This window comes from Sander lucioperca, chromosome 13 (genome assembly GCF_008315115.2).
Source record: "Sander lucioperca isolate FBNREF2018 chromosome 13, SLUC_FBN_1.2, whole genome shotgun sequence".
Classification (NCBI taxonomy): domain Eukaryota; kingdom Metazoa; phylum Chordata; class Actinopteri; order Perciformes; family Percidae; genus Sander; species Sander lucioperca.
Window position 1 is genome coordinate 16,936,089 of NC_050185.1, and position 13,373 is coordinate 16,949,461.

Below are 13,373 nucleotides of genomic sequence, written 5' to 3' on the forward strand. Positions count from 1 at the left end.
AAGAAAGAGAGCGAGGGAAGACAATAAGGTCAAGAACAGTAACGGTTAATTCCACCAGCAACAACCCATGAATCAAATATGCAATAGCTAGAATGTTAACACAGGAAATTAAAGCTTAGACTCTGATCATGAGGAGTACATCACACACACATGCACTACTTCAAAAAGTCCCTGAATCCACAGTTTTGACATCTGACAACAAATACAATCAGGGAACTTAATGTCCCAGATTTATTTCTCACCAGTGTGTGAAACATTATCAAAACACAGACAGTGTATCATGAATGCTGCCACTGTCATAGGAAACCCCCACATCCTTACAGAGATCTTCAGGAGCTGGGATTTACCAAATAATGCACCTGCAGTTTTGCAATTACTCAGGAAATTCTGCATGATTGCCCATGGGCTTTCCTCAGCCCTGAGATCATATACTGTAATTTACTAAACAAATAAGGCATCATCTCACCTGTCAATTCAACTTTGTACAGAGGTGTAGTAAGATTTGAATTTCATATAAAAGCAGTGCAGGGAAAATATCTCTTACCAAAGAATGCCAACCATCACCCATTTACGTTTAGTTTATAGGAAATGATGATCAATAATGTAGAATTCTTACTTTTGGTATATTATTAACTATATTTCTCTGTATATTTCTGTCTGTAACCAGACAAAACCCTAAAATTGCCACAAAAGCTATCTTTAAAGTGTGGATACTGTAGCTATCTGCAGTAGTAAGCAGTTTCACTAATGATCAGAGGCTCAACAAACAGCACGTATGAAATAGCCATCTCAACAAAACAAAATAAAGGTGAGAAAAAGGTGTTTAAGTCATCCAATCACCAATCAAAAATATTACAGTACTGATGTGGCTAATAGATGAACCATGAAATGCTTGTTTTAAGATTATGATAAAACAATGACAACAATTTATTTAAAAATTACTGCAATTCTTCAACAAATATAATTCTAAATTCAGAGCTGAAAAAAACGCGTGTGCGTGTGTGTAAGCGTGTGTGTGTGAGTGCGTGTGTGAGTCTGTGTGTTTATGTCAGTTTGGACAGCTGTACTTTATCAGTCACAGTTAGGGAAAAATAAACCCACTCCTTAGCATCAGTCTGATTCCACGGCCCCTGCCACTCTACACACACTATTACACACGCACACGCACGCAAACACACATACAAATCCACAACTAATAATTATGACACGGTCACCAAAGGCATGTACCACTGTATTCTGCAGAGGTATGCCATCTCTTGTGAACATCCCAGTTAATTTATTTTTTACTGTTATGAAGATGTAAAGACATCTTGGTAAAACTGGGATATAAATTATTTAATGAAACCGTGAACCAGTATTTATGGAGAGCATACAAGCTAATAATAATAATAATAATAACAACAATAATAATAATAATAATAATAATAAGTAATGAAGGTATACCATACTGAGAAATTCTGACTCTCAGTCACAAAACAATCTGACAAAACAATCCCAACTCAAGGTCCACTCACTAGCTTTTAATCACGTGTTCTGTCAAACTACTATTTCTAAGACCAAGAATGAAATTTCATGCTCAACTTATGAGTAAAAAAGGAGAAGTCTTAAATGCGCAAACAGCAGTGTGTATGCCAACAGATTTGTATTCACGAAAACTGATTATATTTATCCATTGATGAAGACCAGGTGATGTGGTTGAAAGCTCCAGGTTGTCAAACTACTACTATTGTCAAGAATCAACTTTCACCTTTAATGTTTTGGTTATTTACAATTATAAAATATCAATATCACTTAATCCATTTCCCCATGTTTGCTCTTTACCTCCCTTTTATCTGTCTGACAGTTGTACCTGTTGAGCAGTGGTGTATTTGTGGCAGTTTTTGTTGTTGCCACAGTGCTGACACAGAAAAAGGAGACCTTACATACTGCTGGATGGAGCAAAGCTGTCCCACTGTTTTACTTTCACCTTATGTACACAACAGCAGGGGACATGCAGACTGGACAGAGCCCAGAGAGATGGAGGAGAGATGATAGAATAAACGGGAGGGAGTCAATTAAGGTTTTTAAAGAAATAGTCAAAAGAGAAAGTGAGGAAAAACATTTGCTTTCCTTAAAAAGCTTTGGGTAGAAATTCCTAGTGTAAGACACAGAATATAACAAGGCAGTGTAAAGATCACTTTGTTTCAGCACACTGTCCCAAAGACCAACAAGTCACTGTCCACAATTGTATGGCCTGAGCCTGAAGGTTTCACTCAAAGGATGTTACAAATTGACTTTGGTAGACATCAAAACATTTCCTCAGATGGTTAACTGATCAAATTATATCAATCAGATGTGTCTCTGAAGCTCCTGTCTGCAGGGACAGCTACAAAGTGTTAGAGGTTGTTTAGCTCCAAATCAGCATCCAAGCTGTTTCTAAAGAGTGAGTGGGGCATTAGTTAACAGCATGTTTGGACTAAGTCTGTAAGCTGATTAAATTGAGGGTAAATCACAGACATGATATCTGCTTGTGAGTGGTAACCTGACGTTACAACCAGTAGACAAACACTGGGCCAAAGTGGGTTTAACATGGGAGAAGCTGCAGTAGACTGTAGCCTGGTTGCATTTGTGATTAAATAAAGTATTCAGGGAAAATTTCAGGTGGTTTCGTTTTGTGGCAAAAGATACACAACTGTATTTTCTGTATCTTTCCAAACAGCTTTCTATCTATAATGTGTAGTGAATAGTGAGCAGGCACTTGCATACACAAACATAACCACAAACAATCATTATAGTTATTCATTTTTGACTTCACCGCAATGTCAGTCCAAACAAATAACTAAACAAGTTGTTACCATGAAGTTTAGGGTTTCAGCAGTGACCTAACATTTTCAGTACAACTCACAAACCCTTTCCAGACACACCCACAGAAGTACAGTCTCACTCACCCTGGCCCGTCGAGCATGGAGATGTGTAGGGGATGAGAGAGACGAGCGGGTCAGCGGTCTGCTGCGGGTCAGTGGTTGCGAGCGTCGCCTGGTCAGTGGCTCAAGTTTGTCTGAAGCTCTGGAGGTTCCCTGATCCTGACTCAGCACTCTACTTGCTGTCCTGCCCACAGCTGGATCACCCTGGGAGGACAGAGAAGAAGAAGTCAGATAGGGGCACAGAAAAGGTGCTTCTTTAGCTCAACACAAGACGCTATAACTACAAATTGAGATGGAAAGTTCCTTCTTGACATTAGAAACAGCAGTTCTCAGCAGCTTTCGAACAAATGAGATGAGCTTCCTCAGCAGATTAAGTTGTCCAGTGGACATGAAAATACAGCTCTTAAAATTTCCTTTTTTTCTGAGCACTTAAAAGACTTCACTTCCATGTTGGCTTAAAAGCTGAGATTGAAAGATCCTTCTTGACTTTGGAAACAGCAGTTGACAAATACAATCTCATCAAAAGGCCCATCCTGTTAGCCTGACAAGCCAGACCCACATCATGATGTTTGGTCTGGGAACTCACCATTGGCAGGGCTCAATCCGAGGGGCGGGATAAACGGTTGTCTTTCAAATTCCCTCTGCACTTAACCACAGCAACACTAGTTGATAGATTAAACTTTTGCCGTATCCGGTCGGCAAAACTCCGAACACATCTTCCTTTTTTAAGAATGACTTCAGTGCTTAACTCCAAGTCTTCCAGAGTCGCGGCTAAAGCCGAATTTTGAAATTCGAAAGACCGCTGTTCGAGGTTGATTTTGTCAGCTATAAAGCTAATGTTTGATACAAGTTACGAATAAGGCAAGTCACAGTCAAATAGTCAAATAGTCAAATAAAATAACATGCATTTCTTTCCCACATCTGCTCTTCAATGGTGCCAAATCCAGCATTTTTACCTCAGTATAAAATCATCGATTCAGTTGTTAGAATTATCACCATGATCAATCATACAAAACTGTATTCTTACTGCTAGTTTCTCAAGGTTACAACATATTCTGTAAACCCTAACAGTTATTGTTTCCCCCTCTTTTTCCTTCCCAACGAGTATATACATTTTGAAATTTTTCACTATATGCCATTGTAAGAAACTATTTTTTTCATTCTAATGCTGTTAAGATGACTGACATACATTAAACTGCTACCCATGCTGGAATAATTAAGTATATTTACTGAAGTACAAATTTGAGGTACTTGTACTTTACTTAAGTATTACCTATTACCTGGCACTTTCTACTTCAACTCCACTACATTTCAGAGGGAAATATGGTAGGTCTACCTTTTTTACACTAAATGTATCTGATACCTTTAGTTACAAGTTACTTTTCCTTTAACCAATTTTAATAATTTTAAAGTATTTGTAATAATTTTGAGGTTTGGACTGTTGGTTGGACAAAACAAACATTGTTAAGGTGTCACTTTGGGCTCTGGATAATTGTGACAGCATTTCTCACTATTTTCAGAATCTTTATAAACCAAACAATCAATTAATTAATGGAAAAAATAATCAGCAGATTCATCCATAATGGAGATAATTATTAGCTGTGGTTTTATACAAAATATTTCAAAATGAGCTCCACGTCAAACAACTAAAACATAAAATCCTGCTTTTACATTAATACATGAGTAATAATAGTAATATATGATATAATATATAATAGTATCAGTCACAAGGGACTTTATTCTGTATTGAGTACTTTTAATAATAATACTAATTTAAGTACATTTTCCTGATTATACGTACATACTTTTACTTAAGTAACATTTCCAATGCAGGACGTTTGCTTATAACAGAGTATTTTCACAGTATGTGGTATTAATACTTAAGTAAAGGATCTAAATACTTCCTCCACCACTGCTGCTACCCATTCTTCTCATTTATTGTCTTGTTTGCTAATATTAATTGAGTTATGTTTAAGTTATGTCTTTAATATCAGTCTCTATGTAGCAGTGTCTCCTTCCGTTTCTTACCCCAGTCCCTGTCTTCATGTCACCTGCCTCTTCAGCAGCTCTCTGTATCTCTGTTTGGTTTCTGTGAAGTATCTAGTGGAGCTGGTGTTGGTGGGGAGTGTTTGAAGATATAAGACACTGCTGATGATGTGTCTGCCCTTCTCCCATTCTGAAAAATCCCCCATTTATCCAGTCCATCCTCGTTTCCCCTGTATCTCCGCTAAGTGACAACACTGGAAAGTCCATCCCTGCTTGACCTCATGACTCAACTACTGTACCCACTTCAGCGGGAAGACCCATTGCTGTGCTTCCCGCTCTCCCCTCCCATCCAACACTAAGCCAATAACATGGATGTGTGTGAAAAATGTGAGTGTGTAACTAAAAGTGAAGGAGGAATGGCATACATTTCCATAAAACAGCGTGCAATAATCCAATCTTCAAATGCATGCACAGAGAGACACATTTTCCCTTCATTACAACATACAATGCTTGTCTGTGTAGAACATTCCCCTTTCTGACCCTGAGGAGCATTTCCACCATAGAGAGGGCCTGATGCTGTTGCTAATTTTCGAACTATGCGGTCACAGTTAGATAACAACATCAAGGACACTGTGTCCCCAAAAACAAAGTACAGTTTAAACTGACATTTCTAATAATGGCACGACTGTATTTCCACATATGTTATCTTTAATTAAAGTGGTTTGTTAGATAAGCATTTTTTTCTGTTCCATATCTAATTCTATAATTCCCACAGTGGAAAGTCCATCTATCAGAATGCCAACATGCTCACAGTGACAATGCCAACAGATGTAATGTTTACACTGTTTATCATCTTAATTTTGCATGTTAGCATGCTTACATTTGCTAATTACCACTGAACACAGTTTCTAGTAACGTTTAACACGTCAAATCAAGGAGGATACAGAGGATTAAAAAAACATGATGAACTTTTCAAAAGAGGTAATTATCTTGTAATTGTTATGTCCTCTTCGTCTCCAAAGCTGAATGCTGCTGTTGTTCTTTCTCAGCGGTGACTTAAAACACATCACTCAAGCTTCTACGTGCGTCACAGGACGACACAATTTTGTAAACATAGCCATACAGAGAAATACAGAAAGTTTTATAGCGCTGGCTTAATTAGCTTTGTATCAACTCATTTGACAATGGCTTGAATGTAACGGACGTTCATTAATATAAAATAGTTGCGCACTATAGATTTAAAATGCAATTAGGGGGGTGATGGTTAAATGATCTTGTCTGATTTCATGACAATGACTAACGAATAAATATAAAAAGACAATCAGAGAGTACTGTTTGGAGTGAAGACAATTATTTCTGCATTTATTTTCTATATTAAGCCCATGACTTGCAAAGACAAAATCTTTATTGTTAGATAAATAAAAAATAAAGGGTATTTACAACAAGATGAAGTTCTGATATTTAACTACTGAATTCATCTTTTTTTTTCTTCAAATGAATCCTTATCCCTTCTCACACTGCCCTGCAGCCAACCCTGAATGTCTTTCACTGCCAAAATAAAATAAAAAGTCACACATTACCGTTCTGGGCTGAGGTCATTTAATCTTTATTACACCATAAATATTTTACATTTTTGGGATTAATGGTCTCTCTGCTCCTCTTCCACTTTAATGCAGGCATCTGAACTGAACATTCTTATTGATTTTTTATTATTATTATTTATCATTCTGTGTTGTATTGTGTATTTTATCTTAATGGGTTGCTGCAAAAAAACATATCCCCAGTGCAAATAAAAGTTACTTTAGTGTTACATAAAAATATTTAAAAGATAATGTGACACAAAAACCTGTTTTACTGCTGTTTGACTGGCTTGCCAGACTGATACTGATTAAGATCCGCTTGATTAAATGCAGCATTTTAATAAGAATTCCTAAAGTTCTGTGCTGTTGTTTTAAGAGCTATTTGAGGTTACCAGATTTACACTTGGTATGTGTAATGAGGCAGCTGGAATGTAATGTGAGAGGAGAGCAAAGGAGCACAGCACAGGAGCTAGCTACAATCTCCTTTCAGAAATGATGTTAAATAAACCTTTTAATTAACAGTAAGCCGCTGTGAGCTCAGCTCTTACTATCTAGTTCCTGGAGGATTGATGCTGTTTCCAGATGGATGCCAGACGAGTCAGAAACCATGTGATTTAGGGAAGGCTTTAATCGGCGGAAAAACAACATTGGATTGGAGCCCATCCAATCTATCATTCTTAATTAATCTACCCCATATTAAATACGGGGAGAGACTGCAAGCCTGGCAACCCATTCCACTAAGTAGGCCCAACATGTGTGTGGTACACTGTATGATGACTCAATGGTAAATTCTGTGTGTGGCCACGAATGGTATGTCGTTGTATTGCTATATTTGTGAACTATGTCTGAAAATGTATATATTACTAAAAGTAATGGCACTTTGGTAGCATTTGGTATCAAAACTATGTTATCCATTTTTAATTCTAATTCAACGTTCATGCAAACCTTTATGTGATTTATATACTTAAATTAACATAAAAACATTTGTGCAGTAACAGCAGCACTTTGACAGACTTTCTAACTTTCTGAAAGATCGACTTTTGTGGAAATACAAGATTTTAATTTTAAAGTAGTGATTACTTATGATAGCACCTTATAAGCAAGTTCTAATACATATTCAACAAGTGGTAATGCTCATGTGTTAAAGTCTGTATTTGAACCAAATGTGAACTGAAAGGGGATGCAAACTAGGGCTGCAACAACGAATCGATAAAATCGATAAAATTCGATTATTAAAAAAGTTGGCAACGAATTTCATTATCGATTCGTTGTGTCGCGCGACACGCCACTCAGTCGCGGAGATAAAAGCAATTGAGTTGAGTGCCGAGCGGAGCGGTGCGGAGCGAAAGAAACGAAAAAAGAGCAGAGCGGGGGTAGAGGAAATACGGAGAGAGACCGGAGAGACCCGTAACGTTCTGAAACACATGGCGGAGGCAGAGAAATCAGTACGACCTAAGTCATCCAAGGTGTGGGAGCATTTCACACTAAATAAATCGAAAACGTGTTAATTGCAAGATAAGCAAAAGCGACACGGCATGGCACAGGCGCACCACGGTGATGATTCAGCACCTAAAACGTAAACATGTTGGAGTCCTTGATGAGGAGGAAGGGAGTTCAACAGCAGGGTAAAGTCACTACACAATCCAACTTTTGTTCCGTTTTGAAGTGAGGAACGTAACGTCCCTCCAGTGGTACTGGTGTGGTATTTACTCGTTATCCAGCATGACAAGCTAACGTTAGCTCGTTAATAACAGTAGTAAAGCAGGCAGGACTAAAGACACGTTTTTATTCACTCGCCTTTTTTGGCCCATTCATTTTTCAATTTATTGTCATGTATATATTCTGTGTTTGGTCCCATATCAGTTATTGTTCACAAATATATTTGTGTGTGTTGTACTTTTTAATTTCATTTTAAAGTTCTTTTATAGCACTTGGTCATCTTAAGCTGTGTATACATGTGGTCTACAAATGAACTTAACTTGCAATTAATACAATGATGGTAATAATTTAATGAATAAGCTTCAAGTGTGTGTGTGTGTGTGTGTGTGTGTGTGTGTTGTCTGTATCTACTCTTTGGGTTATTTACCTTTACACAACTATTAACTAAAACAACAAGTATGTATGTAAGTATGTATTGAGTTGATGTAAATTAATGCTTTTTAGTTTTTTTTATCCGATTCATCGATTAATCGAAAAAATAATCGACAGATTAATCGATTATTAAAATAATCGTTAGTTGCAGCCCTAATGCAAACCTCTAAAATTATATTTGCACAAATGTGGCCACCTCTCAAATCTGCCACAGTCTCAGTTCTCTTCTTGGAGTGTTTCAACAGGGCAATTTTGAACGTTAGAGAAGACATTTAAAAGAGCTTTCTGCCAGTTTTTCTGGTTTCTTGGTGATTACAATAAATATACTTTTTAGCAAATTATACAAACCATGAAGAACATTACATAAGACGTCTGCATTTTTCAATCAATCCATTCAGCCTCCTTTTTCTTATGTTAAACAGCTATTTTGTATGTTTCTGTATTTATTATTTATTTCATATTAATGTTTAATATGTTTGTTTGTTTATGTATGCACCAACCGCCAAGGCAAATTCCACGTAAGTGTAACATACTTTGGCAGTAAACCCTTTTCTGATTCTTATTCAGCATAAAATGGCTTAATGAAATTTTTCCTTCACCAAGCAGTACTTTCAGTTTCAGTTTCAGTTTGTGTTATTGGTTCACAGTTTACCTACTACATGTACATGTATATGAAAACAACTTTTTCACTTCATCTTTATTATTGGCCTGTTGATTTAAGTGTACTTGACTTACCATGGTGCTCTGCTGCTCCTCGTCAGCATTGGCCACGTCTGAGTGGGAGGAATCAGCGCTTTGGCCTTCCTGGATCGGCTCATTGAGGTGATCCAACTTTTTCATCAGCAGGGTCATGGATTCACAAGCAGCAGCCTGAACACATAGGTCAAAAGACACAAACGTAAATATGGCTCAGGGACAAACTTTGGGTTAACCTTGCACTGATGTATGCTGGTATATAAGAAAACTGCTGAACCTCACCCAACACACACTCCTCTTCCTCATCTACCTACTCCACCGTTCACTGCCTCCAACCTCCTCGTAGATACAGTGTACCCTTCACTATGGAGGAGGTGACACCTTCTCAATGAGATTATTGTAGAGCAAGGACGAGAGAAGTCTTTGATAGAAGAGAAATACTAAAGCCAAAGATAAAGATGCCTAAATAAACTTCCTTTAAACTATATAAAAAAACAGCAGTGTGGTCAACGCACGTTATGTAAATGATTTGTAATATCTGTCCATTCTATTCAGCTCAGTTATGCCCATACCTAAAACCCTAGCTTTCCCTCTCTTTCCCTCTCCACCCATTGGTCATGGTCTCTGACTGAAACACTTGTTCACTGGTCTTCCAGGAAATGAACAAACTGCTTTGTTTCTGGGCTCCGCTGCCAATCCCAGAGTCCCAGAGGCTGATAGCAGCACATAGGGCCTCTTTGAGGAGCTTGAAGTCCAAAAACAGCCCCCTCACTCACACACATACATGCATAGACACATGCCCTCACCTACCTACCCCAACAGACTCACACACACACACACACAAACACACCCTTCTGTCCAATCCCATTCCCAAACCCATGATGGGTTTGACCAGTTTAGAAATATCTGCAGTAATGGCTTTGGCAGTAAAGCCATTTCCTGTGTGTTACAGCCCCCACATCTCCAGATTCCTACACACAGGAACACAGAAGGCTGTCTATGTGCAGCAGGGTGCTATTTTTACCCTCACTGTGGGGGACAGAGCCAGGGCGAGGGGAGAACATAGGGAGTGGAGGCTTTTTAGTGGCATGAGTGACTGCAAACATGAACATACACAGATTGGCACGTAAAATGTGCTAATGTGAGCACAAATGCACACCATGGCATGCGCATGGACACCCATTTGAACACACTTACTATTCACAGCAGAGTGCTCTCTAAGGTCATGAAATGTTAATAGGCTTGTGCCAAAGTATTTACAGAGGATAGAGCTCTTAATGCATCACTATGTCTCTGCTACAGGACCATTTCATTATTTGCCTGGTCTTGGAAAGGCTAAAACACCCATTATCATGACATGTAAGTCTAAGTATGAATAAATAAAGAAGTGTAGGCTATCCTTGGTCTTTACAGTTAGTGTGCTCTGCTAATCTGAAATGAAAGGCATTCATGCATGGATCAATGACAATATTATGTGGGTACTGTAACTAAATAATAGCAGAGAAGTAAGCAGCAGCAGCTTCACTTGCAAACAAATTCTGGTGATATTCCAAATCCAGATGCTTAATTTACCACTGGGAATTACAGTAATGAGTGACTGGTTGCACATTGTCTTCTGGTAATGAAATAATTCATCTTTAAGATGCACAAGTCACATTTTTACATTACATTACATTTCATGTATCTTTCTATTTAATCCAAAATTACTTCCAATAAGTGCATTCAACCATGAAGGTACAAACTCGGAACAGCAAGAATCACATAGCTTCAAATAAGCCAAACAACAAAGTGCCACATGTAAGTGCAATATTTAAGTGCAATTATTTTTCTATAAAAACATATCATAGTTTGTATACTCAAGTAAAAAACATCTAATTTCTGTAAAAAAAATGTAACTTGGTAAAAAAAAAAGCTGAATTGATTGAGACAGTAATGTGCCCAGTGCCCAAGGCTGAGATAGGAGTCCAAACACCTACAGAACTTGCAGTCTTGACTCAAACTTGAGCATTACAGCCAAGCTTGCAAGTTCAATTTCACTCTTAATGCAGTTTAAATCCTTTTTAGTATTTGTTATGCTTGTACTTGTTTTTTACTCTAAATTGTTACCCACATTGTGGTGTGTGACGAAACTGCCTGAACCAAGATATTCCAAGAATGTGGAACCACAATGGGGCCCCCTTGATTTAACAGGTATTCAAATGAGCACAGCCTAAAGCCTGTCAATAAGTGACTTTAAAAGCTACTTGATCAAACTCTGAGAACAACGACATCACAAATGGGGTGCAGAGAGAACAAATCCTTTCATGTCAGTCCAAGAGGGGAGAACAGTGTGCAGAGTGCCAGAGGACTGTTATGGGAACGTGCCAGCGACTGAGGGCTGCTCTGACAGGTGTGAGAACGCGGTCAGGGGGACGCTCACACTATTACTACTATGGATGCCCGCTAGTACGGTGCATGCTGGGAGGTGGAGATGCCAGGCTGGGCCAGGAATGAAAGGAATTTATGATTGAAGGTATACCTGCCAAAATATTCCCTTTTACTCTGATCCCCTTTTTTTAAAGGGTAACTATGCAGTTCTTTTTAGCTTAATTGACCTTAACTGAACAGCTTCAGAGTCATTGGAATGGTTATATGACTTTTTTCGGACTGAATGGTGGTCGTCTCGCTCCCCCCTAGCGCCTGTGAGCGGAAAAAACACCCTTGCAACTTTCGGCCGGCAAGCCAGCGGTGATTTTTTTATTGTTGAAGTGGTAGGGGAAGACTCATCCCTGATTGGCTCGCCCTGACATTCTTACCCTAACCATAACCAATCCCACTCCTCTTGCCTAAACCTAACCATCCTCTTGCCTAAACCTAACCAACCCAACCAGAGCAGGCAAACGAGTACTAGCCATTCAGGGATGAGTTCCCTAATGAATATTAATATTCATTCAGTCTTCCCCTATGCGTGATAGTATGAAGTATTGCGTGATATCAGGTCTCGAGGTGTAACAAATTGCTTCACGGCACTGCACATATACAGGAACCGGCTAGCTATAAGAACAAGGTAGCGATGGAGTTTTTCACACTATTGTCATGGCTGAGCCAGCAAAAAAGAAGCAGAAAGCTAGGAAAGCATTGTCGGAGGAACAGAGAAAGAGGAAACGGCAGACTGACTGAGCGAGGAGTCAGACAAAGTAAACATAGGAGCTGCCAAATATCTATTGTGAAGCTGTAGGGGGAGCTCTATAGAGAAACCTGAGAGCAATAGGCGAGAAAACAGTGAAGAAGTTGCCAAAACTGCATAGCGCCTCTTTAACACGGCTTTCTCTTTCACTTCAAAAAACTGATTGTGAACTCTTTATCTCTGAATGGTTTGGCAGCATATATGTTCATAGCAGAAAAGCATTACAGACTAACAGGCAATGTTTTAATTAGATTTGACATTTTCACCTTTGCTGACAAACGAGGCAAAAGAGGGAGAGAAGGATGACATGCAACAAAGATGCCTTGCCACACTCAATACACTAACATTGCTGCTACATACTACATATTAAATACATGCAATGCTGCATCTATGACCACTGATCCACCAGCATGCATCAACTACTCAACTCCAACATACTGTGCAGTATATAGTACGTAGAATGTGATATATTGTTCCTAGTTGATATTAAAGCAGAATTCACATTTACACTATTTAAAATATCTGGAAGACACATTGGCTTAAAAATTACAACAAGCAACAAAGTAGTAGTTCCACGGAAATAAGCTCACGGTGAACAGTTTGAAACCAGTTGCTTCCCTCTAGTGGTGGAAGTAGGGTTAACAGTTACAAAACAGGCCTTTTTACTGACTGTCATTTCACAGTGGGAAAAGCACTGGTGAAAATAATAAAATGAGTGATTGCTGAAACCCATTCAGCTGCTTAAGTTGTTGTGCACGCTGGCTCATGGCTTGCTGAGACACTTAATTTAACAGAGTTAATGTTATTAGTAAAACGTGTTTTCCCTACTATGAGAAGTCAATATGTCTGCAGTGCAGTGTAACACAGGCCTGCAGCTTAAGTGCTTTCACTGGCAATTCTACACAGTGAATAAGACTTCTTTGTTTTTGTTATCGCCCTTCTCCTGTTTTG

At 38.6% G+C, this 13,373-nt stretch overlaps 1 protein-coding gene across 2 annotated transcripts in view; it reads right to left on the bottom strand.

The window, feature by feature from the left end:
- Positions 1 to 13,373, bottom strand: part of stard13a (StAR-related lipid transfer (START) domain containing 13a) — a 59,658-nt gene that overhangs the window by 40,309 nt on the left and 5,976 nt on the right. The window contains exons 3-4 of one of the 2 annotated variants that reach the window (XM_031280619.2): positions 9,296 to 9,430; positions 2,928 to 3,107 (exon numbers count right to left, since the gene is read on the bottom strand). In XM_031280619.2, coding sequence (XP_031136479.1) covers positions 2,928 to 3,107; positions 9,296 to 9,430 — 315 coding nt within the window. Of the gene's footprint in view, positions 1 to 2,927; positions 3,108 to 4,931; positions 5,040 to 9,295; positions 9,431 to 13,373 lie in introns of those variants that run through there. The other variant, XM_031280621.2, reaches the window with a different exon arrangement.